This window comes from Piliocolobus tephrosceles, chromosome 10, assembly GCF_002776525.5.
Source record: "Piliocolobus tephrosceles isolate RC106 chromosome 10, ASM277652v3, whole genome shotgun sequence".
Classification (NCBI taxonomy): domain Eukaryota; kingdom Metazoa; phylum Chordata; class Mammalia; order Primates; family Cercopithecidae; genus Piliocolobus; species Piliocolobus tephrosceles.
The window spans coordinates 2,141,166-2,165,005 of NC_045443.1; the positions used below are offsets into that span (position 1 = coordinate 2,141,166).

General features: G+C 56.5%; 1 protein-coding gene across 1 annotated transcript in view; it reads right to left on the reverse strand.

Moving 5' to 3' along the window:
- CACNA2D4 (calcium voltage-gated channel auxiliary subunit alpha2delta 4) overlaps window positions 1-23,840 on the reverse strand; it is a 126,874-nt gene continuing 103,034 nt past the window's right edge. The window contains exons 27-38 of the mRNA XM_026447804.1: window positions 19,004-19,065; window positions 17,905-17,949; window positions 17,647-17,709; window positions 8,275-8,345; window positions 7,746-7,821; window positions 7,097-7,149; window positions 6,712-6,764; window positions 6,397-6,417; window positions 4,056-4,173; window positions 2,267-2,379; window positions 1,898-1,980; window positions 1-351 (exon numbers count right to left, since the gene is read on the reverse strand). Coding sequence (XP_026303589.1) covers window positions 247-351; window positions 1,898-1,980; window positions 2,267-2,379; window positions 4,056-4,173; window positions 6,397-6,417; window positions 6,712-6,764; window positions 7,097-7,149; window positions 7,746-7,821; window positions 8,275-8,345; window positions 17,647-17,709; window positions 17,905-17,949; window positions 19,004-19,065 — 863 coding nt within the window. The 3' untranslated portion in view covers window positions 1-246. The remainder of the gene's footprint in view (window positions 352-1,897; window positions 1,981-2,266; window positions 2,380-4,055; window positions 4,174-6,396; window positions 6,418-6,711; window positions 6,765-7,096; window positions 7,150-7,745; window positions 7,822-8,274; window positions 8,346-17,646; window positions 17,710-17,904; window positions 17,950-19,003; window positions 19,066-23,840) is intronic.

Sequence of the window (23,840 nt, forward strand, 5' to 3'; positions counted from 1 at the left end):
AAGTATGCTCATTTTGAGACCTAGGGCAGATGGTACCGGGCACCATGAAGCGTCTTGAAAGTGGTGCCAGGGGATTGGTTTCTTGTTCCATCCAGCATTCTCCGGTGGCAGGGGCCACCAGCCCAGGATTGAGAGGAGCCCTGGGAGTGACCCAACTGCAGTTAGCTGCATCCCATGTCCGTGCTGACTTTTTGGGATGGCTCTGGAAGGATCACCTTGCCAAAACACAGGCCAGGCTAGGTGGTGTCACCGCAGGAGGTGGGGCAGTAGCCCCCAGACACACAGAGGCAGCAGGAGTAGGGGCAGCGAGGCTGAGGTGTCCGAGGCGCCGCCGCAGTCCTGGGCATTCTCCTGCGAACCCAGAGAAGAGGTGAGAGGGCAGCACTCAGAGGGGGACCCTCGAAAAGGGAGGGGCTTCCACCACGAATGGGGCCAAAATCCTGGGGAAAGCGGAGTTTCAGAAAGCAGGGGAAGCACTGCTACCTTTCTTAGACCCCTCCCTTTTGGGGGAAAAGCCAAGGCTGGCCCCGCAGCCTGGGAAGGGGGCACGAGCCTTCTCTGCCTGCCCCCAGGCTTGGAGTGGCTGCGGGGTCATCCTCTCAGAATGGCTTCAGGAAAGTCCTCAACTCCGGGAGCATCTCTGATGGGGATTATTGTCCCAGCAGACGGGACTGTGTATGAAGTGCCCAGCTCAGGGCCTGACACGTGGGTCTCGGTTCTGGATCCGTTCCAGCCACTATGACTATCATCCACATGACGGCCTCCTCACGCTGCTCAGGTCATTCCGAACTAAGCGTAGCGGGAATGAGGACAAGATGGCACAGCTGCATTCTAATTCACCTAGCGCCCAAGCCCTAGGAAGTGTGGCTCTTTGTGAAAGCACCTTTGGATCCTGGTTGACTTCGTATTTTAATGACATGGGCTGTGCTGTGTTTTCACACCACCACTTCAACAAACGTGAAGGGTTTTTCCCACCCCACTCTCTGGACACCAACTGGGTGTCTGTCCTGAAATTCAATTCAAGTCTGACACTATCGAGAATTAGCATTAGACCCCGCAAGTTACAGGGCTCAGTCCCACAAGGTGGCCCTCACCTCAGATGCTAATTGCAAGCCCCAGGTCTGCTGTCCTTCTGACAGACTGGCTGTAAATCTAGGGTTCCCACGACCCCGTCTCAGGCTCCGTGATCTGTTAGTGTGGCTCACTAAGCTCAGGAAGGTGCTTCCCTCACCATTACCAGTTTATTATAAAGGACACAGCTCAGGCAGCTGAGTGGAAGAGACACATAGGCCAAGGCATGGGGTGCGCAGAGCTCCCACACCCTTTCACCAACTCGGACACTCTCCAAATACCATTGTTCAGGGATTTCATGGAGGCTTCGTTACGACAGGCACGATTGATTACATCTTTGGCCACTGCTGATCAACTCAATCTCCAGCCCCCTTCCTTTCCCAGAAGCCGGGCGTTGGAGCCAAAAGTCCCAACCCTCTAATCCTGCCTTGGTGTTTCCTGTGGCCAGCCCCCATCCTGTCTAGTGCCCCCCGCCACCAGTCGTCTAATTAGCATTCAAAGATAACCCTAGCATTCCAAAGGTCTTAGAGGCACCTGCGAAGGAACCAGGGACTAAGACCAAACACTGTACCGAAAGATGCACCTATCACCCTAATCATTCAGCAAATAACAAGGGTTTTAGGAGCTTGCCAGGAATCAGGAGAAAGACCAAATATCTGTTTCTTCTTCTATCACAGTGTCACAGGGCACAAACGCAAATGTTTCCCCCGAACAGCCCAGGCACCGGTGTGTTCACTGGCACGCTCCTGTCTGCAGGGCACAGACCCAGGCACACAGGGCTTGGGGGTGAAGATCCAGCCCACCCTGGACCCGCCTCAACCCGTACCTCTGGATGGAAGGCGTGGCAGGAGTCTGGTCGCCTGCGGAGCTTCTGGGAGCGCATCCGGTCACATTTGACAGAGGCATTATGTGCAGAAGCCACTGTTAAGGTCAATAGCTCAGGAGCGGAGCCCATTCTGAAGACTGGAACAAGGTCTGGAAGAACCTGCTCTGGTGCCACCAGTTGCCCTGCAAGCAGCTTTGGGGTCAGGAGGCAGCACCGAGGCCCAGGGAAGGGTTAGAGAACAAATGACGGAGCCCCGTGGAGGACAGGATGGTGGTGGAGGAGGCTGGCCCCGCTGCTCAAAATCTGAGCCCCACAGACGCCTCCTACAGCCCCGCCCCCACCGCACACATCCCGAGGACTGCAGGATATATTTGACCTCTGTGGCCTCCTGCAGCACTGGCGGGAAGATGCTGCAGTCACAGGTGGGGTCTGTCACCAGGAGGAGGAGGTTACTGTTGGGAATCTGTTGCACCACAAATACCCTGCAGCAAAGAAAGGGAGTCGAGGACGGCTCCGTGGCGACCACGAGAAGGGCTTCTAGGGAAGGAACTTCTGGAGACTTTAGTGTGGCGTTAGGGTGGCAGGGAAGCCCGGAACCAAGAGGCAGTGCGGTCGGGGCAGCTACGGGAACGGGCCCGGGCAGATGGTTCAGTTCTACTGGCTTTCCCCACAAGCCTTTGCTGCTGCATTTCCTTTCCTAGCAGATTGGAGAAAGTGAGGAAGTCCAAACTGGGCCGCTTTGGAGAGTGCAGAGTCGTTATTAATATATGCAGGGACAACAGGCATCAATCAAGACCATCCAGAGCAAATGGGAGGGGCGGCAACACTTGCTTTGGGTGAGGGTGGCGGGGGCAGGCCGGGGCGAAGCGGCAGTGCTGGAGCTTGGCCACCAGGTGGCGCGGTGGTCCCGCGCTCGGCGAGGCCGCCCTGCGAGGAGTGGCGCGGAGTGGGGCGGAGCCCGCCCACCGGGCCCACCGCCTTCCCAGCAGTCCCAGCGGCCGCCTGCCGAGCGCCTCCGCCGGACTGGTGGGCTCCCACGTTCACACGTGCACACCACAGCCGTGTACACTCTAAGCCTTCACGGCTCTCCACGGGGCTGCCATTGTGCCCATTTTGTAGATGAGCAAACGGAGACGAGAGCCGGCGAAGTCACTGGCCCACGGTCAAGAGCCAGGAAGAGCAGAGCCAGTTTTAAACTCAGGTCTCTCTACTCTGAGGCCCTCGCTTCCCTCCGAGACCGCGGCTCTGTCCTCTCACCGAGCCTTGGAGACCAGTGCACAGGGGACGCTCATCTCAACCCTCAACCCTGCACAGAACCCGGGGAGACACCCGCGCGGCATGACGCGCAGGGAGGGGGAGAAGGGAGCCCCCGTGCCAGCGCCGCAGGGGCCGCACTGTTCAATGGGGTGCCACGGCCTGGGGGTCTGGCTGAGGCGACCCTCGAGGAGGCCGCTGCGTTCCCGGGGTGGGGTCCTCCCGGGCTCGGCGGCGGGGGTCAGCAGGAGAGACCCTTCCGTCCGGCCTCCCCGGGCCAGGGCGGGTTGTAACTAGCGGCTTCTACACAGCAGGAAGCCTGACCGCGCTGCTGTCCGCGCTCTGGGCCTGGAGCCTCCTGAGGTGGGCACACGGCAGAGGTGGGCACACGGCAGAGCAGGGCCGCGCCATACAGGCGGGGACTGTGCCCAGCGCTCCGCTTCCTCCCAAGGCTCCCAGCGGCCCGAGGACAGCGCACACTTTCCGGCTTCTCTTCTCGCACCTCCCTCTGCCTTCCAAGTGCTCCCCGTGCAGCTCAGCCGCGGGCACTGGCACCGCCCTGGGGCCCGGCCTGTGCCCGAGCAGGGGTGGGGGAGACCCGCTGAAGGGCCCTCGCCCAGAGACGCCGCGGGGTGACGGCCGCGGCCCTGGTGGGGTGGGGTGGGCCGGGCTCGCCGCCTCTCCCCGCTCCCCTACGGCAGCGCCCCCGGCTGTCCCGGTCCCCAGCGTCCTGCCCGCCGCAGACCTTCCGCCTCCTGCGTGTCTCCTGCCCGGAGGACGGCGGGGAAAGACCCTGGAGCGCGGGCTCGCGCCTGGAAGCTCCGCCTCCTCCCTGGGGGTGCCGGCCCCGCCCCGACTTCCGTCGCGAGGGAGGGCGGAGTGTGGCGCCGCCCCGGGGCCTTACTTCTGGCAGGGTCCGCACTCGATGATCCCGTTGGCCTCCCGGATGGCCGGCTGGTACACGAACACGGGGTACTCGGTGTCGCAGGGCTGCAGCTGGTCCTGCTTCTTCTGTTTGTGGGCTGCGGGCAGAGAAGGGACATCAGGCCACGGAAGGGGCCTCGGAGGGCATGGCCTGGGGTGACCTCGCCTCAGCACTCCCAGGGCCAGAGTCCCCCCCAGTCCGTCTGCAGATGGTCCCTCCTCAGGCAGTTCTCGGGACCCGTGTGGAGGAGCCGGTGGGGGTGAAGGGAGGGGAAGGCACAGAGCGTGGCTTCACACGGGGGGCGCCGCAGGGGCCCTGGGTCTCGGTGGAGGGAAAGGCTGCTCCACGGTGGAGCCTGGCCCTGGCTGTGAGCTGGGGGCGGTGCACCATCGCCAGGGCTCCTTCCAGCACTCAGATCCCGGGGAGGGTCTGAGCGGGGAGCAGAAGCAGGAGGGGCACCAAGGGGTGGCTTGGGGGTACTTAGGCCCACCACCCTCCCCTCACTGTGGACAGACCTAGCGCAGTTCCTGGGCAATCCTGCCCTCCTCTCCCGCATAGCCAGGCCCACCTGAGCGCCTGGGGTGGGGGCAGCCGGGCAGGTGGGCTCCAGGCCTGGGCAGCCGAAGCCCAGAAGGCACAGCCGCCTGGCACGGGGCTCCTTGGGGGCAGTGCGATTTGTCCTAGCTCCCTGGGACAAGGACAGTGGACTCAACCGAAGGCAGAGGCGAGTGCCTCAGCCCCGCTCTGGGGACCCAAGTCTGTTCCCTCCTGGAGCCTCCTGAGGTGGGCACATGGCAGAGCAGGGCCCCGCCGCACAGGTGGGGACTGTGCCCAGCGCTCCTGTTCCTCCCAAGGCTCTCTGCATGGCCCTTCTGTTCTCAGGGCCTGGCCGTGGCCCCCAGGGATAGACCTAGAGGTGGGGGGCACAAGTGTGAGCTACCTTTCCAGGCTCATGTGGGGTCCCACAGATCAGCATGGGTCTCCTCAACTTCCAGACCCAGAAACTTCCAGCCAGAGCTCGAAACCCAGAGGGGACACCAGCCGGCATGCAGAAAACCCTCGCTGAGAAGGGCAAGCCCACAGCGGCCAGGGCTGTGAGTTTTGTCCCCAGGGCTGGACACAGAGGCCTGACAGCGGCAGGGTTGAGTGGCGTCCCCAAGGTCACGCAGTGGACGGGGCTGCAGCACCTACAGCCCGGCCTGGGACTCCAAGTCCAGTGCTCCTTCACTGAGGACACTGACACCTGGCAGGCCAGGGGGAGGAGCTCCAGGGAACAGGTGCCCCAGAGAAGAGAAATTCTGAGTAGGCAGATTGAGGGGGACCATCCTCAAGATGCAGCTGCTGACAGAGACAGAGGGGACAGTGCCCCCACATCACGGTGAAGCCCTGTGTTTCTGTGCAGGGGGGTGGGGACCTGCTTCTAAGTGACACAGCGTTCCTGGTTCCTGTCACTGACACCTATTGACTGCAAACGCCCCAGAGCAGTCCCACCCAATCGATCCTGGGTGTGAGTCCAGGAGTCTGGAGACACAGCCCTAACTGCCCTGAGCCCAGGGGCAGAAGAAGCCCCAAGCCAAGGCCAGCAGGAGAGAACAAAGAGCAAGCCAGAGAGGGGACCACAGCAGAGATGAAGAGATGGGATAAGCTGGGGACAGCCCAGGTGGTGGGAGGTTTTGGAACCCCGTGGCGAAGGTTCTATGAACACGGAGGAGCTGAGCAGAGCCCACTGAGGCAGATGACCTCCTGTGGTCATGGAGTGCCCAGGCGCCCAGGCAGTGAGTGCTTTGAAAGGCCAGGCTCATTACCGCCCTGTGCGTGTGGCCAGAGCCACCGGGCTTTGTGTTGGGGCCTCTCATGGTCGCTGCCTCTGGGGGACTCTGTCCTCAGACACAGGGTCCCAGAGGGGAATCGTCCTGAGCGCCTCCTGGGACATCTGGAACCAGGAGTCCCGCTGAGGGCTGGCGATGCCCGGGCTGGGGTGCCGCTGTTTGCTTCTCCAAGGGGTGGGCTGGCGGTTGCTCACTCATACTGGCTCATGGCCACCCAGCCACACCACCCTTCCTCTTGGAATCTTACATGTTCTCACCCAAGGGGAGGCTGGAGTTTCTCATTTTCCCTGGGGCCTGACTGTCCTCGTGTGAGATGAGATCTGGGCTAGACTCCCCAGTCCCCCAGCCCCCAGGAACGGTGCTTTAGACCGGGACAGCTCAGCCCTGCTTGGGGTGATTCCTGGGACGGGTCATGGAGGGCGGGTTCTTTGTAGCTCCTGCTTTGTCCCCAAACCACCGCCAGCAGGGATTGCCTCAGCAGAACTACTTACAGTGATGGAAGACACTTTTGGCTGGCCGGGACATGAGCCCAGCACAGGGTGGACACGGTACAGGAAGAACACGGTGGCATAGGAGGGCAGGATGTCAGGGGGTGGTGATGATGGCACATGGAGTGGCGGTGTCCCCAGATGATGTCACACAGAGCCAGGAGTGAGGGAGGTGATGAGAGAAGGCCACGCAGGGTGAGATGTGAACAACGATGCGCCTGTCCCCACTGTCACCCACCCCACGGGGAATGGTCTCACATGAGTGGACCAAAACGCCACTGCTCTTCAGCACATGGCCCTGCCGCTCCATGCACTCACCCTCGGCCCCTCTGTGGTACCGGGAGCCCCAGACGCTCCACTCCAGCAGGAACCTGTAGGACACAGGACTGAATCTCGGACACCTCTGAACCCTCCTGACCTGGGTTACAGGGGGCTGGAGTATCCCGGACAGCCCCCGGGCCATCCCCTCTCCTCTAGGACACCCTCTTCCCTGCTTGAGGGCTCTGGGTGAGCGGTGAGGTCCCTCCCAGGGGCAGCGTGAGGGCAGGAGGTGGTGTCCATGCCCAGGGATTGTGCCCTCCTTCCCCGGGTTCTGGTAGCAAGTGCGTTGTCCTGGAGACCTTGCAGCCCCCTGCTCAAGGACACCCTCCTAAGCCACCCTTGCATGCAGCCCTCCACCAGCCCTATGTCTACCCCCACTCACAGCACCAGCTCCTGCAGCAGCCACCTGGTCGCCGTCAAGAAGGCAGAAATTGGCTGGGAAGGAGAGAGTGCACACCACTCACACCTAGGTCCAAGGCTGAGGGTCCCCCCACACCCCAGCACCACCCTCAGAGAGACCAGAGAATGGGCTGCCCTGCCACTGGGAGTGGGGGCGGCAGAGCACAGGCCCGCAGCCCAGCACCCACCATCCCCCTACCTCCCATCTGCCCTGCAGAGCTGAGCTAGCTGGGAAATGCCTATTGCAGGTCAGACGTCTCAGGTGGGGTTGGACACGCCCCTGCAGGAGATGAGTCAAGTCCTCATCCTGGTGCTGTACTGCCGAGGATCACTGGTGATCAAGTGGCAGTGTCAGGGGCTGAGGCTGGGGCAGGTTGCTCTCTCTGTCTCCGTCAGAGGCCCTGTTATGTCACGGCTACCAGAGCAGTCCCTTTGAAGCCCCAAAGCCAGACCCACAGGCCTGCCTGAGAGCGGGACTGAGAGCAGTGGCTCTGAGCAGAAGGTGGAGATGGTCAAGGTAGGGCCCTGGGGCCAGACACCCAAGGTGGGTGAGAACAAGGGCCAGTGACCTCATTCCAGGAGAGGGCAGAGGACTGGCTGGCTGGCAGAGGGAAGGGCTGGGTGACACTCACGCTGACCAGGGGCTGGGCCGCGCTGTGGTGGTGACTTGAGGGTTTGCACATGGCCTGATAGTCATACATGGTCACTCTGAAAATCAGACGCAGGCTGTGATGAGTCCGAAGCCAGCCCCACACCCTGCCCCTGCCTCAGGAGGCTTTGCTAGCAGAGCGCCCATTTACCGCAATTCCCAAAGGAACCTGAGCTAGGACAGCAGATCAGAAGACAGTTCATGCTGAAAATTACATGTCTGCACTTGGAATGGTTTAAAGACAATGAAGAGCAAATGGCTTGCTCTCTGAGTTGGACGGTTTTCCCTCTAGGGTCTGACCTGTGGGGTCCCTCCCAGGGACGCCCACATGACCTTAAGCCCTCCCCACATCATGTTGACGCCCTGGCTCCATAAAGGTTGCTTTTGGAGCTCTTTACGGGCACCCACTGTGGGATTTGGAGGTCAGGATCCCGAGATCCGCTTGGGCTACTTAGCATCAGCTCTTGGTTTGCTATGTCTATTCGGACGGGGAAGGAGTGTGCCCCACTTACTGGCTGAACACCCCCATGCTGAGCAGCTGGGTCATGACAGCACCATCCACCTCCCCCAGAAATCTTCCCGTCTGTGAGGGAGGGAGAGCAGAGAGAAAGGGAGGGAGAGAGATGGAGCAGGATGGAGCCTTCTGAGTCCAGCATTACTTACTGAGCTCAGGTCGAGGCTTTTGGTGCCTGTCGGGCTTTCCCTCTAAATGCATCTCAGCATCATCCAGCTGAAACCTTCCACCCACGCCCCTCTCCGGTCCTGGCTCCCTCCTTACCGTCCAGCCTGGTGCTTTCCAGGCCAGCTGACTATGAGACCAGCCTAGAGGTTGCAATATGATTTTTAAATGGTACAGAATTCCTTGGAACAATTCTGTGTGAATCACTTGCAGCAAGGTTAAAGAATGTTTTATGAAACTGGATTTGTTGTACGTGCTGTGTGTGTGTGGGGTCAGATATAAAACACGTTTACACGTTTCTGCAGGTGAAGGTCAAAAGCAGCGCCTGTCTCGTGCACACTGGTATCCTCATCCTCCCGGTGTGAGAGGGCTGGTGTCCCTCCATCACCTCCCACAATCAGTGTGCCCTGTGGATAGGTCATTTGTCCCCTCCACAACAATGACCTAACCAGATCCCTTGCCCTGTCTCCACTGCCCACCTGCCCTCCTCACTGACCTCTCCCCTAGTCCCTGTGGCACTGCCAGAGTCACCTTCCTCAAATGCAGCATGAATGGGTCACTCTCGTCTTCACTTCCAAAAAACAAACAGGACCCTCCCTCCTGCCCTGGCTCCCCTTTCGTTGTCCATCAGCCAGTGCTTTGTGGCTTCTGTGCCCTGTGCCAGGCAGCGGCCCCCTAGCTGGCTGAGAGTGGCCTCAGGCCCCCATCCTGCCACCTCTCATGGCCTCTGTACCTGCCTTGGCCTATTGAGTCTGCCGTTTCTCAGCAGGGCAGGGTGGCAGAGCTTGGGCTTTGGTGTTGGATTTCAACTTGAATGTAGGCTGTCTTTAAAGATTGGGGATAGCGTGTGTCCAGCGTGTGGCTCCCAGTAAATTCTTGAAAAATGGCAACCATTGTTAGGAGGAGAGGTCTGGGGTCGGGCTTGGCTGTTCTCCCTGCCTTGATTACCCTTTCTCTGTCCTCGTGCCGAGGAACTTTTCTCCTCACCCTCGCTGGGAAGTCTTTCGATTCTAACTTTTCCAGCCAGAACGAGGCCTTCCTCTGCACACTGGCAGCCTGTGACCTGCATGCCCATGCAGTCCCAGTTTCACTCTGCCAGATAAGATATTTGGTAGAAAACTGTCTGAGAACAGAACCATGTCTTACTCATCTCTGAATTCCCCAAAGTGTCTTGGTACCTGGACATACTCAGTCCGTGTGGAATTTTGGTAGGGAAGGGAGGTGGGAACCAAGCTGATGGCCATGTCAGGTTCTTCACGGAGATCTTTCTAGCTGCCTGGTCCCAAAATGATGACATGTGTGATAACTACCAATAAAAATAAATGCAAGGCTGGTACAGGAGCTGAGGCACATGGGTCTGGCCAATCTCAAGGAAAGGTAGGCATTGTCTGGGTGCCCACCTGGGGCCTGCCCTGGGCAGCCAAGTAGACTCCAGCAAGCCTTCTGAAGGGAACAGAGATTTATTCCAGACAAGGGCTAGTCAGAACGCACAACTCCTGAACACCCAGTGAAAAATCAGAGAAGTTCTCTCTCAAATAAGAGGTGATGGTGCAGCTTCAGGACAATAACCCCAGGACTATGCCCATGGTTCATAATGCTATGACTTATAATCAGCCAATATGGGGCCACAGGTCCCCAGATGCACCCATGCAAGGAATCCGGGATGAAGTCAGGAAGTATTACTTTCCAAATTGGAATTAAATAACAAAACATAGTCTTTACATCCTACAGTATTTCCTGTATAAGTGGAAATAGCTGACTTATAAAATTAAAACGTAAGGATGCAACCCACTAAAAATGCATGGCAAATTATAATCTAAAAATGGACGGGTCAATTACAAAAGTAAGCAGGAGGAAAACAGAGGCAGACAAAGGTACTCAGACTTGCCTGTCTACATTCTGCTAGCTCTTCACCTGGAATAGCCTGACCACCAAAAACTATTTCATAACACCTTTTATTCACAATGCACTCAGCAGGTGAGTCTGATGCAAAAATGAATGAAATGGACACCAATCAAGAGCTTCAGACTAGTTTGCACGGACAGACAGGGAACACGCAAACTCTCAGACAGGGCTGGCTGATAACCGGCACCTCCTACAGTGGCGGAAAGGAGTGGGAACCCAAAGCCCTGGTAGGCTGCATGGAAGAAGGCAGTGGACATGGCAGGGAGACAGCAGGGAGGGTCAAGGGCATTCCAGGGACAGAACAGCACATGGGAATGTGAAAGGCATTGAAATCCCGCCTGTTCAAGGTGCAGCCCTAAAGCTCTCCCTGGTGCCTCCAGCTAAACTCTCTCAGCTGGGGCTTGCTTGTCGCTATTCTAGTTACTGTGTGTGTGTGTGTGTGTGTGTGTGTGTGTGTGTTTCCTCCGTCACTCCCTCACCTGACAGCAGGATTCTAGAGGACAGAAATCCACCTCTGTCCCACAGCACCACACCATGTCCTGTTTACAGTTATTATTCCATGCCTAGTTGCTGAAGGAATGTGTGAGGGAATGAATGACCCGACTCTTCTGCTCCCTGGGAAAGTGCAGCGGGGTGAAGACAAGGCTTCTGACGAGGTTGGTCTTAATTCCTACAAGTCTGTCCCATTCTCCTTCCTAATTCTAGGCTTATTCACTAACAACCCTGTTGTTTAGACTTCTGAGAAGTCCCTGAGAGCAAGGATGTGTATCCTGAACACTAGAAAAATGTATCCCCCTCCATAAATAAATAGCTTGATTTTTCTAGGATTTGTCACGCTGGCAGAAAATATGCATTCTCCCCGTCTTCTTTAGTTAGACACCCTGACTTTAATTATGGCAGCCATGTGCTCAGCGAAAAGACTACATTTCCCAGTAGCCCTTGCGGCAAGGACCGGCCAATGGATGTGAGCAGAGCCGCTGGGCGGGACTTCCGGGAAGCGGTCCCAGGACCTCCTGCCCCATGCCCCATACTCCATGCCCCATGTCCATCCTTGCCCTTGCACTCTGGTAAGTGGACTCGAAGGCAGGAGCCCCTCCAGCAATGCTGGGATCGTGCGGATGGGGACAGGCTGGGCCCAGGCTGCCTTCATCTATTCTTTTATGAGAGAATAAACCTTCAGTTGTTTAAGCCACTTCTCTTCTGGCAGCAGAACACAATTCCTGGCTGATAGTATCTTTTGAAGTCTGTCAGGGCAAATCCCCGACTCAGAGAGAGTCCCTGAACCTGCAAAGCCAAGGTCCAAACGTCGACATGGGATGCCTTGTCGATTTAGGAGCCCCAGACCAGCCGTGCAGTGGCACCCAAAGCATAGCACGATGCCCGGGCCCGACCGCCCCAGCCCCCTTTCAGGGGGGACGATTCACAAATAAGCAGTGGCCCATGGGCTGCCTGAACTCTGGGGCTGGGTCAGAAGGGTTGAGGACCCCCCTGCCCAGCCTTCAAGTCTGGAGGGAGGCCGGGGGGAGGCGGGTCCTGTGAGCACCACCCAGAAGCCTGCAGGGGGAGCAGATGGGGGCAGAGGCAGGCGAGCAAGTGATGAGACGCTGGGCAGTCCCTCCCAGGCCTGGACGAATTTGCAGGGCTGTGGGAGGCTGTGCCCAGAGAGAAGGGGTGCTCTTGACACTGGTGACAGATGGAGTAAATGTCCCATGGCCTCCTTACCTGGGGATAGCCTCCGTTCCTTCTCTAAAGATGGGAGCTCATCCTCCTAAGGACTCAAGTCCCTGTGTCTGGCTCGTGTGGGAATCAGTTTCCTTTTGTCTGCTCCTGGCTTGTGCAGCCTCTCCTGCCCCCCTGTCCCCCAGGCTGCAGTCTCTTAAGGAGTGTTTTGGACACTCAGGGGTGCCTGGGAGGGATGTCGAGGAGCGGGGTGGGGATGGGGCAGCACTGCACTCCCTGGAAAGCCACCTGGAGGGCCTGCCTCTGACCACGACAGGATGAATTTTATTCCTGGAGGGCCCAGTGGAGCAGGGCCATTTGGGATGCCAGGAAGGCAGAGGGAGCACCGCTGCCAGGGCATGTGGTGTCCCGGAAGATGGCCAAGGCAGGCTGCCCAGAGTGGAAAGGATGGGAACACGTGCCAGGCTGGGATAGTGACTTGAAGATGAGGAGCCTGGGCTGGGTGGGCTGCAGGGGGCAGGGAAGGTGAGAGGGATTCAGAGAAACAGGACCCAAGGCCCAAACAGGCATGCCTGACGCCCCTGATAGCAGAAAGGGACGCCCTGCTCTGAGGGCCTGCCCGGTCCTGGCTCACTGGGCTAGGGCGTGGAGGGAGGAGATCCAGGGAATCTCTCAGGGAAAGGTGCTGGGATGGAGCCTCGGATTCTCTAGGCTGCAGTTGCTGCCCCTTGGAGATCCACTTTGAAGCCCCCATGGGTGGGTGCTGTCAGGAAGCAAATGACAGGAATCAGAGTCCCCAGATTCAGGGTGACAGATCCACTATAAATATGACAAAGCTCCACAAATCTGCTGTCATTGTCCCCAGCTGTCTGCTTCTCTTTCTAGGCCCCACATCAAGGGTTGCAATCTTGTCATCCATAACTCTTTATTATAAGAATGAGCCCCGGCCTGGAAGAGAGGCCAAATGTCTAATCAGCAGGCCTGGAACACCACTGGCGCCAGGAGAGCCAAGCAGCCACTCCCTCGGGACCCTTGTGGTTTCCCCACTCACTGACTGTGGGGAGGAGGATGTGGAAGGACTTTGGGAAGAATCTTTGCATCTGTAGCTCAACAGGCTTCTCTCTCCAGGCCCCTGGGTGAACCCTAGCAGGGACAAGGAGTCGCTGGAAGCTTTGGACACATTTGCCCAGTCAGGAAGGCGACAGCAGCCAGCTAAAGTGCATCCAGCTCCACAGCAGCCATGAGGCCTGGGGAGGGTTCTCAACCCATCACGCACCCAGTCACCTGGAGGGCCCCTTTGAGCAGACTGCTGGACCCCAGTCCCAAAGTGCCTGAGTCCGTAGGTCTGGGTGGGGCCCTGGCAAATCTGCATCTCTGACAAGCTCCCAGATGCTGGGGCTTCCATCCTTCAGTGGCACTGGAGGCCTAGAGATGAGCAGGGAGGAGCAGTAAGGAGTGGATGAGTAGGGGAGGCCAGACCCTGTGGCCCTCGATGGCGCTTGTGTGTTTGGGGAAGAGGGGCGGGTTTGGGTCGGTTGGTGGGAGTTGGTGGTGGGCAGACTCTAAAGTGGTTCACAATGATCCCGGCCGCCTGGGAGTCCTGCCCTTGTGTAAGCCCCTCCTCTTGAGTGTAGGTGGGACATAGTACCTTGTTTCTAGCAAACAGACTACGGTAAAAGTGATGGGGTGTCCTTTCTGAAATCAGGTTCCAAAAGACCGACTTCCACCTTGGCTTGCTCAGTTTGATGAAGGAAGCCGCCTGCTGTGAGCCGCCCTATGCTTCCGCCTCACAGCCCTGGAGCAACTGAATCCCGCCAACGTAGGACCGGATGCAGATCCTTCTCAGGTCCAGCCTGGAAATGACAGCAGCCCTGGGGACCTTGGTGCTGTAGCCTTGTGCAAGACCCTGAGCCAGCTGCACCCAGATCCCTTACCCACAGAAACTGCCAGATTTTAAGTCTTCTGGTTGTAAGCCACTCCTTTTGCGATAATTTGTTACGCAGCAATAGGTAACTGCTACAGAGTTGTTAAATGAATACGTTTTTTTCAAAAATAGCAAAAACAGATGGATGGACAGAGGGTTGGACAGTTGAACAAGTGGCATTAGCCCCAGACTCTCTACCGCCCTGTCTTCCACTCACCTCCCAGTCCAGCACCTGCTACCTCCAGCCCTCACTCTCAGGCCAGTTCAGTTCTCCACACAGTTATCGAGTGTCTGCTGTGTGTCAGGCACCATGCCAGGTGGGGTCTCTGGCCTGCTGCCCTCCCATAACCTGACACAGTTCAGGCTGCATGGTCAGAGCTGTCCAGAGTGAGGAAAGAGGAAGTGAGCCCTGTCACAGTGTCTTGACTCCCAGGGCTTGACACTAGCCCAGAGCTTAACACAGGGTTGGGATTCCTGGGCCTTGCCTTTCAGGTCCTACAGGCATCGGTCCTAATTCCATGAGACTCAGCTGAGCGCAACAAGTGAATGAACTCCACTTTAAGCGGTGACAGAGTGACCTGGGTGGGGCTCAGGGCCAGGAGTGTCACCCAGGGGGCCGGGACTTGCAGCCTCCACACCCACCAGAGGAGGCCAGTCTAGCTGGGGTCATGAACTGTGCCCTGCAGATGCTCAGGTCCCATCAAGACCAGTGTTCTCCCAGCTCAGTTCCCCTTCCAAGAGGTCTTTTCTAGAATCTTCTTCCCCCTCTTCTTTGCTGCTCTTCAGTTGACTTTCTGGGTTTGAATTCTGGCTTTTCTGTGGCTGTGAGTTTTTGGGTTAATGCCCTAACCTTGCAGGACCTCATTTTCCCATCCTGTGTAAAGTGAGACTAATAAGGTCCCAGCAGATGATGTGGGGGGCCGTCCTCACTTCTGGGGCCTCACCGTTGGGGAAGCAAAGGTGAGCCAAGCACGGCGGGAGTGGGGGACCTGGTAGGAGCCTCTAGAAGGTCAGTTCATGTCTCTCCTGTTTCATTTCATGGAGGATTTGGGATGGCATGTAAAACTACACACAGGGTAAAAAGGTAATAGAATCACTGAGAAAATGGGGGTGAATGAGTTAAGTAAACAAATACATTATAAAATATAAATCTCTGAGTAACTGACTGCTACCACATCTAATCCAAACTTGTTCTCAGTGATTTTACAATCTGTGAAGACGTGAGCAAATGTGGTCTGGACAGAATAGGACCAAAGTGGCCCAGTGGGTTATGAGAGGTTCCCTCGAGGGGTTCCTATCTCGAGATGCCACACGCTTGCCAGCTTCTCTCAAGATTGGAGTGGTTCCCCTCCAGGGCTGGCTCCCTGCACGGTTGTCCGCTGCCTCTGGAGCAGGGGCTGGCAACCACAGCCCACAGGTCAAGCCTGGCTCACTGTTGATTCGTGTGGGACCTTGATCTAAGACTGGCTTTTCCGTGTTCAAGTGGTTGGGGAAAAAAAGTCAAAAGATTGATAACATCTCATGACACATGAAATTGATCTGAAATTCACATTTCAGTATTCAAAGGCTTTACTGGAGCCGTGCCGCGTGCATTTGCTCACAGATGGCCCGTGGCTGCTTTCTTGCTGCAGTAGCAGGGCTGAGTCTCATGAAGTTCAAAACCAAAATGTGCATCCTCCCCTTTAGGAAATGCTCGCCGACCCCTGCTCCAGAGCTTGCTCTCAGGCTTGGCCATCCCGTCCCTCTGTCCTGCCACCTCCCATCCCAGTGTCCAGAATCCAAGCTCTCTCTGGGACGCCTTAGCCCATGCTCTGGCCCTTGAAAGCCAACACCACGGGAGGCCTGGGGCCGTGGTCAGGCTCAGTTACCCAGGGCAAGGGGGTCAGAGCACGAACGAGGGGGCATCAGGTAATCCCAGAGCCTCACACCAACCACTGGTTTCAACTCCTGTCATCACTGGCTTTCTCCCAGAACAATGGAAAAATACAAAGGCCCGGACTCTGTCTGGGGAGGAGTGAAATGGCCAAAAGGGGGCATGAAAGGGAGAAGGGGGAAACCAGACGCAGGCGCCCAGGTGGCCACGATGAACAATGAGCTAAGTCCTGCAAAGCCCCGCCCCCACTCCCACCAAGAGGAAGTTGAATGAAACCGTCTTGGGCTTCTCTGCTCTTGTGGCTGAGAACGGCTGCTCGTTAAGTGGGTCATTTAAACACTACCCCAAGGAGTTAGATTTCATGACCCACTGGTGCCCCCTTTGTCCTCACTTGTCCTCTTTCCCAAGTCTCCTTCCGAAACCCCTGCTCCGGTTTCTGCCCTGTTCCAATGACTTCTTTGGATCGGAAGCCGCATCCCGGTCAGGCCAGACCACAGCCCTGAGATGCGCGCAGGCGGCCTTGACCACGACCTCTGCATCTGCCTCCACATCCCAGGCGGTGCGAGCCTTCAGCTGGGGCTGCTTAGACACTGTGGAGTCCAGCCACCAGCGAGACATGGTGAGCGGAAGTCGCTTGCCCACATCACATTTTTTTTTTTTTTTTTTTTTGAGACGGAGTCTCGCTGTCACCCAGGCTGGAGTGCAGTGGCCGGATCTCAGCTCACTACAAGCTCCGCCTCCCGGGTTTACGCCATTCTCCTGCCTCAGCCTCCCGAGTAGCTGGGACTACAGGCGCCCGCCACCTCGCCCGGCTAGTTTTTTGTATTTTTTAGTAGAGACGGGGTTTCACCATGTTAGCCAGGATGGTCTCGATCTCCTGACCTCGTGATCCGCCCGTCTCGGCCTCCCAAAGTGCTGGGATTACAGGCTTGAGCCACCGCGCCCGGCCTACATTTCTAATTAGTAGTGAAGCTCACACAGAACCAAATACTATGCCCCTTTCCCCGAGGCTCAGGCAGGAGGCCGGTCGGATGCTCTGCCTCGCTTCAAGGAAATATGTCTGGTGAATAGATCTGGATTTGCTTCAGGTTGGAATGGGCTTCTTTCTCAGTTTGATTCCTGGCTAAAGGAATAATCCATTTTGAGGCCCCTCTTGGAGCCCAGCAAGTATAAAAATATTACTGTACTTTCTCTTTTTCCTGTCTGAGTACATGCTCAGTTCGGAGAGATGCCCACACCCAGCGGGCAGGGGAAGGTTAGGATGTGCGAGCCAGGCGTTCAGGTGAGAAGGCGTCACATCCACCCCCCATTTCTTCCCCGGCACACCGAAGGCCGCGCGTGGTGGGCGAGAGTATAATTTTCCATAAGGTCCAGATGGGACAAGAACAGGAAGTGGGGAAGACGTGTCTTCTGGCCCCACGATGGTAGAAAGGCAGGAGGGGGTTGGGGCGTGATCTGATGAGTGGGTGTGCTTGGATCCCTGCGGGGAGGCCCCGCGTGAGGCTGGGTCAGTGTGGCCAGGCAGGGCCCTGAGATGGGGTTACTGAGTGGCTCCTGCCAGGGATGGGAGGAGGCCAGGCTAGTGACAGGTAAAATGAAGAAGTAATATTTTCTCTGACTCTCGGAGTTGAAAAGTGCTCCAAACTCTGCCATCTTGCTCTGTTGACTTTGGCTTTAAGAACACCTCAGACCTTTCAGCTGAATTGGCCCTGAGCAGGGTTCCCTCCTGGGGCCGTGGGGCTCTCTTTGGCTGGAGTGGCTGCCCGATGTCTCCAGTCCTCCTGCTGCCCTCTCCCCCTCATTCCACGTCCCCACTGACTCACCTCATGGGACCTCTTGGAGATCAGAATGAACCCATTGTTGTCGATGACGAAGCAGTCCAGATCCTGGGGGAAACCCAGAAGGGAGGTTACGCCAGGACCCTCACCCGCCCCGGCCTGTCCCCCAGCTCTGGAAGGCAGCGTGGGGAGCCTTCACTGCAGGGACGGAGGGGATTTGGGAGAGGGAAGCTGGCCCGCAAGCAGGACCGGGTGGAGGGCCATGGCTCCCTCCTCCAGTTTCCTCACTCGGGCAGAACTTACACTGTCCTCACAGCTCTGTGTGCACGGCCCGTCCACAGTGCTGCACTGGAAGGAAGAGGAGAGACTGAATGTGGAGACCGCATGCATGTGTGTGGTAGAAATGGCGCATGTAAGTGGGAACGCTGTGTGTGGGGTGCGTTTGCAGTGCGTGTGTGCGTGTGTGCATGGGGTGTGTATCTGTATGCAGAGGGCATGTGTGTGGGGTGTGGGATGTATGTGTCGTATGCAGACAGCACATGTGTGAGGTGTGTGCATGTGTGTCTGTATGCGGAGGGTACATGCGTGTGGTGTGTGTTAGCTCTGTGTGTGTGGTATGTGGCCTGTGGGTGCTGCATGTTGCAGGCCCTGGCTGGTGGAGTGGCCCAGGTAGCCCTTCTAGAGGTGCAGGCCCTGCAGCCCCCGCGCCTCAATGCTGGTGTGGGGAGGGGGCTTTGTGGACTCTGCACTGGCTGTCCGGTGAGGCGGAGGGTGACCGCAGCCCCCTGCCCTCCATCCCTCCCCATTCATTCTTGGGCTCCCTGCACTTGCCCAAAGCCAGGCCGCAGCAATGAGTGATGGGGGCCGAGGGGGTCGGCGTTGCAGGACATTGGGGCTGAGGGAGCTTGAGGGAGGTGATGGGGGCAGCTCAGAAGCCCAGAGGGACCTGAGGGCTCTGGGGAAGCAGAGGGGAAAGGAGCCAGCAGAACGGACAGGACCGGGCCAGGCAGAGCTGGGAGTTCTTGGTCAGAAGCCGCTCTTGTCTCTGGCATCTCTTGCCAGCCATCAGGGCCTGGACCTTGGACCTCGGACAGTGGAGTGAGATGGCTCTCCTTCTGCAGCGGGGAGGTGACCCAGTGACTTTGGGATGGCGAGAGGGGGTGACTCTGGGTCGTGCCCCTCAGCACTGGGCTGGGAGGGGCTGGGGACCAGCGCTGAGGCCCGGCCTGCAGGCTGGGGAGTGAGGGGCTGAGAAGCGGGAGGGGGCTGGGAGGGCATCCTGAGAGTCTCAAGGCAGTGGAGCATCCAAGGGGATACGAGAGGGTCTACACCCAGGGAAGCACAGTGAGTTCCCCACCCGACCTGGCCTGACATCACACCGACCTGCCGCATTGACACCTACCTGCCGTGTTGCCGCCCAGAATTTGCGCTGGAGGAATTCCAGCTTCATTTGGACGCCCACGGCTACAGGGCAGGAAGAGAGAGGGCAAGGCCAGGGAAGAGACAGGGAGAGAAAAAAACAGAGTCGAGTTAAAGAGAGGAGGTGCTTCCGCCGGAATTGAGGAGAGAGACAGTAGCGGACGGGAGGACTGAGTCAGAGGGCAGAGTGCCACCGAGGTTCCTGGGGAGCGGGAGGGGTGGGGGAAGAAGAGAGACGCAGCCCGGCAGCGAGGAGGCTCCCGTTCCAGAGAACAATGAGGGCAGATTCACCCTAGATCTCTGGGAACTCACGGCCGGTGGATGGGACGGCTCAGTCTCCCCTCTCCGGTAGATGGGAATATAGAGGCCAGAGAGACCCACCCTTTTGACCAAATCACATGACCAAGAGTGGCGCCCGGAGACTGGAATTCAGGGCCATGGCCCAGCAACTCATGGGCTCCTTGGATCTGAACCTGGTGTAACCATTTCTTTCACACCCTCTGCCTGCTCAGGCTCTTCCCCGCTTTATAAGGAGGCCCTTTTCCAGCTCAAAGCCAGGATCGGATTTGCCTGGGGCTGCAGGCAGGTTCCAGGAAACTACAGGCACCACCAGCTGGCAAAGAGTTCTCTTTTGATGACTGCTTACAAGGGCCACCCTTGCCTTTCTGGTTCCCAAATAGGCTTGGAGAACCCAAACGGGTGCTGACATATCAAGAGAAATCTGGGACAAAGAGCTCCAGGAAAACTTGGGGCCAATGAATAGAAAGAAGAGGCGGGTTATATTGAAAAGAAGAAGAATTTCAAAACTAGGCCAGCTTCCTAGTGTCTGGTATAATAATATCAAAACTGCGCCGGGCGCTTAGAACGTGTCCGGCACCTCACATGCATGAGTGTATTGAATCCCACAGCAGGCCAGTCCTATTATTATTCTGACTTTCCAAGCTGAAGAAATGGTGGCTTTTCAGAGTCACGTGGCTTGCCCAAGTCACCAGCTTGTTAATAACAGAAGCAGGACTGCAGCCTACCTATCCCTGAACCTGCCTCCTCTCGACCTGGACTGAGTCCTGGCGGTCGGGAAGGAGCGGCGGGCACAGGCAAGCCACTCTCTACTCAGGCTCCGGTTTCCTCATCTGTGAAACGTGAGCAGATGTGGCTTCTTAACCATTACGCTGTGTCCATCACAATCATTCCCACTTCTCCAGTACCCAGTTGGCGGGAGTTCCAGTACGGCACAGAGATACAGAATTGTGTTTTCGCTTTTTCAATCTGGAATGATCTTAGAGAAATTTGATGGGTAAAATGGGAGCAGGGAAGGGTGACAGGCCAGAGGTCCAGCCCTGCGTTTTCCAGGATTGTGATCTTTGAATTTTGTCTTCTCAGCTGCAAGATGAGTCACACTTCTACTTCCCCTTGAAGGGCCGAAGGAGCATAAGATTGTTGAGGCTCAAGTGAGATAATGTGTGAGGCTGTCACTCCAGACTAGAGCCTTGGTTTTTAAATTTCAGCGTGCATCACAATCGCCTGGAAGGTTTGTTAGAACCCCACCCCCAGAGTTTCTCCTTCAGGGGCTCCAGGGTGGGCCTGAGAATTTCTGAAGTGTTCCCAGGGGTGGCCGATGCTGCTAGTACAGGCACCATATTTAGGGAACCCCTGTCCAAAGCCTTACCCACTGAACCTTCTAAGATGATGAAGATGGCCTACAGCTGTGCTGTCCTAAACAGTAGCCAATAGCCACACGTGGCTACCGAGAACTCGGAGTGTGGCTAGCACGCCTGAGGACCTGAATTTTAAAACATTTTAATTTCAATTAACTTAAATTTAAATAGCCACGTATGGTTTTTGGCCACTGTTTTGGACAGTGTTATTCTAGAGCTAATCTGAGTTTGCAGATGAAGCAACCGAGGCCCTGAGGGGCCCCTCCCCTCCCTTGGAGTCTCACGGCAATCCTGGGGTGGTATCTGGCTGGCTGGCCTTCTTGAACAGGTCCTACGATATGGGAACATTTCAATTCTTTGGGGGTGTCTTTGTTGCTTTGAGGTCCAGGTGGCTGAAAGGAGTGGGCTGGAAGGGGATGGGTAGACCCATTTGTTGGCTCATGACAAAGATGAGAGCTGCAGACACAGTGCACAGCAGCAGGTGAGGTGTGCTCAGGGCCTAGCACGGTCGTGCTCCTCCTCCCGCTCATGTGCCCCTCTCAGGTTGCGGGGACCCCTCCGTCTCTTCTCCTTCTTTTCCCTTGTAAGACCACCCTAGATATTCATTTTAGACAGATTTCTTTCAGAAAAGGCTGAATGAAAGAGGATCATCAGAGTGAATCACGCTGGTGTTCAGAACCACCCGCTCTTCGGGATCGAAGAGAGTTTCCTCCATCCTGCCCTTGGCCTCCACGGTCAAAGAGGTCTCACATTGTTCCTAGAATGAGACTCTGCCTTTCCATTGGATGGCTCAGTGTCAAGTCGCATAGAATCATGAGATTTCTGAGCTGGAAGAAATTCTATGATTCTAACATGGGGAGTCTGGAGAGGGTGGGGGTGTAGGTTTTGAGGTTCCTTGGGCAGAAATGGGGGGAGCAGGGCACAGAGCAGATTTTCCCCCACTTGGTTCCATTCCAAGCTCCTCCAAGGCAAGCTGTGTGTCTTGCCTCGGTGTCCTTTGCGAAATTTAGGGCATTGCAACCGCCTATTGGCATGTCATCTGCCCTTGGGTCACAGAGCGCTAATGAGTGCGTTTTACAATCCTCTTGTAAGATAAAAAAGTTCTCAAAGTCCCCACTCAACCCAAGAAGTCCAGCTGGCTTCACCTCTTACTTTGAACTTGCCATGTTCTTCCCTAAACCTGACCCTCCTTGAGACGTCTCCATTTCACAACACATTTTCTACCTGATTGCTATCATTTTCCCTCCTCCCATCTAAGGTCTGCACACCTTAGTGCCAAAATTTTATAAATCTGTCCGCTTCCCTCCATCTCCACGGTTACCACCCTTGGCCAAGCCAACATTGCCCTCACTTGGATTAATGCAAGTACCCCCGAGCTGTCCACCGCTTTCCATCCCACCTCTCTCTAATCCATTCTCCACATAGCCGCGAGAGTGATCTTTCTGAAGATCAAATCACACCACTCCCTGGCTTAAAACCCTCTAATGTCGTCCCATTGCTCTTTTTCGTTTTGTTTTTTTGAGACGGAGTCTCACTCTGTCACCCAGGCTGGAGCACAGTGGCATGATCTCAGCTCATTGCAACCTCTGCCTCCCTGGTTCAACTGATTCTCCTGCCTCAGCCTCCCGGGTAGCTAGGATTACAGGTGCGTGTGACACCATGCATGGCTAATTTTTGTATTTCTGGTAGAGATGGGGTTTCACCACATTGGCCAGGCTGGTCTCAAACTCCTGACCTCAAGTGATCTACCCGCCTCAGTCTCCCAAAGTGCTGAACACTTCAGAAATTACAGGCGTGAGTCATCGCGCCTGGCCCCCATTGATCTTAAAATCTAAACTTGTAAGATGGCCACGTGAACTGGCCCTGCTGATTTCTCTCATTTCAACCAGAAACACTTCATCTCTCAAACATATTAAGCTCATTCTAACCCCAGGGCATTTGTACCAACTGTTTTCTCCTCCTGGAATGCTCTTCCCCTAGAATTTTACATGGCTGGCTCCTTCCCATGATCAGGTCTCAGCCCAACACCATCTCCTATAGGGAGTGGCTGTCCCTGGCCTCCCGAGACAAAGCAGGTTCCCTCCGCCACCACCTTTCACTCTCTATCTCATTACTTTTTGAATTTTCTAAGTGACATGATTTGTTCATCTATTTGATTTCTCATTTATTGTCTGCCTGGGGCTAATACCAGGCAGGGGATTGAGTTTTGATCCCCAGCACCTAGAACCCGTTCCTATCACAGTGTGGCTCCATACATCGTTCTTGAGCTATGTAAGCTAATTCAATCTGAGCCAGCCACTTGACAGGGAAGCAGAATTCTAGCAGGTCTCACTGTCCCTTCCCTCCAAGCTTCAGGGGCCTTGCTGATCTCCTTCCTCTCCATTTTGCTGTGCCTTCTCACTGTCCCTGAACTTGAGATCCTGGAGCTTTAGCTGTGCTCTGGGTCCCTTGAAGACCTCGGAGGCAATCCACTGAGGAATGGGGATTTAAGTGAGACACGAAGAAGAACTGTAGGATGCTGAAGACAAGATGTGGTATTGGGAGTAAAGGCGGTGAGGCACGGAAATATATTTACCAGTGAGTCAACAGTGTTCTGCGGCACCCAACCGCTTGCACCCTTTGGCTTGCATCATACTGAATCCTTCTATCAACTCCTGTCCCACAACCCAAGTTGTGTTTTTCCATTCCAGACACCCAGGGAACTGAATCTTCTCCCCCAGAATCCCTGCTCTGCTCATTCAGGTGAGTGGCTACTTGTGGGGAGGACTGCCCTTCCTCCCATCATCTCCTGCTAGCCAGCTGTGTGTAGGAGACAACACCTTATGATATTATGTTTGCAGACAAGCTCACACCTTTTGGTGAAGAGAAATTCAGGCCAAGGGCCTGAGGGAATGCAAGGCACTCGGCTTTTCCAGTTGCTTTCCTGGGAGTTACCAGGTAAACTTCCCTCATGCCTGTGCACGCTGGGCCCCTGTTTTAGACCCCGACGCTGGTCCCCAGGGGGTCTGTCATGACCCGAAAGAGGAAGACAAATCTCAGACCCCTTCCTGCCCCAGCTGGCCTGAATCCCTTCCCTCCCTCCTGTCCTCCCTCTCCGGGCTGTCCCCTGCCTTCCCTCTCTGGCCTGCCTCTCCACATTGATCTCGTGCCTTCCTCCATGCAGCT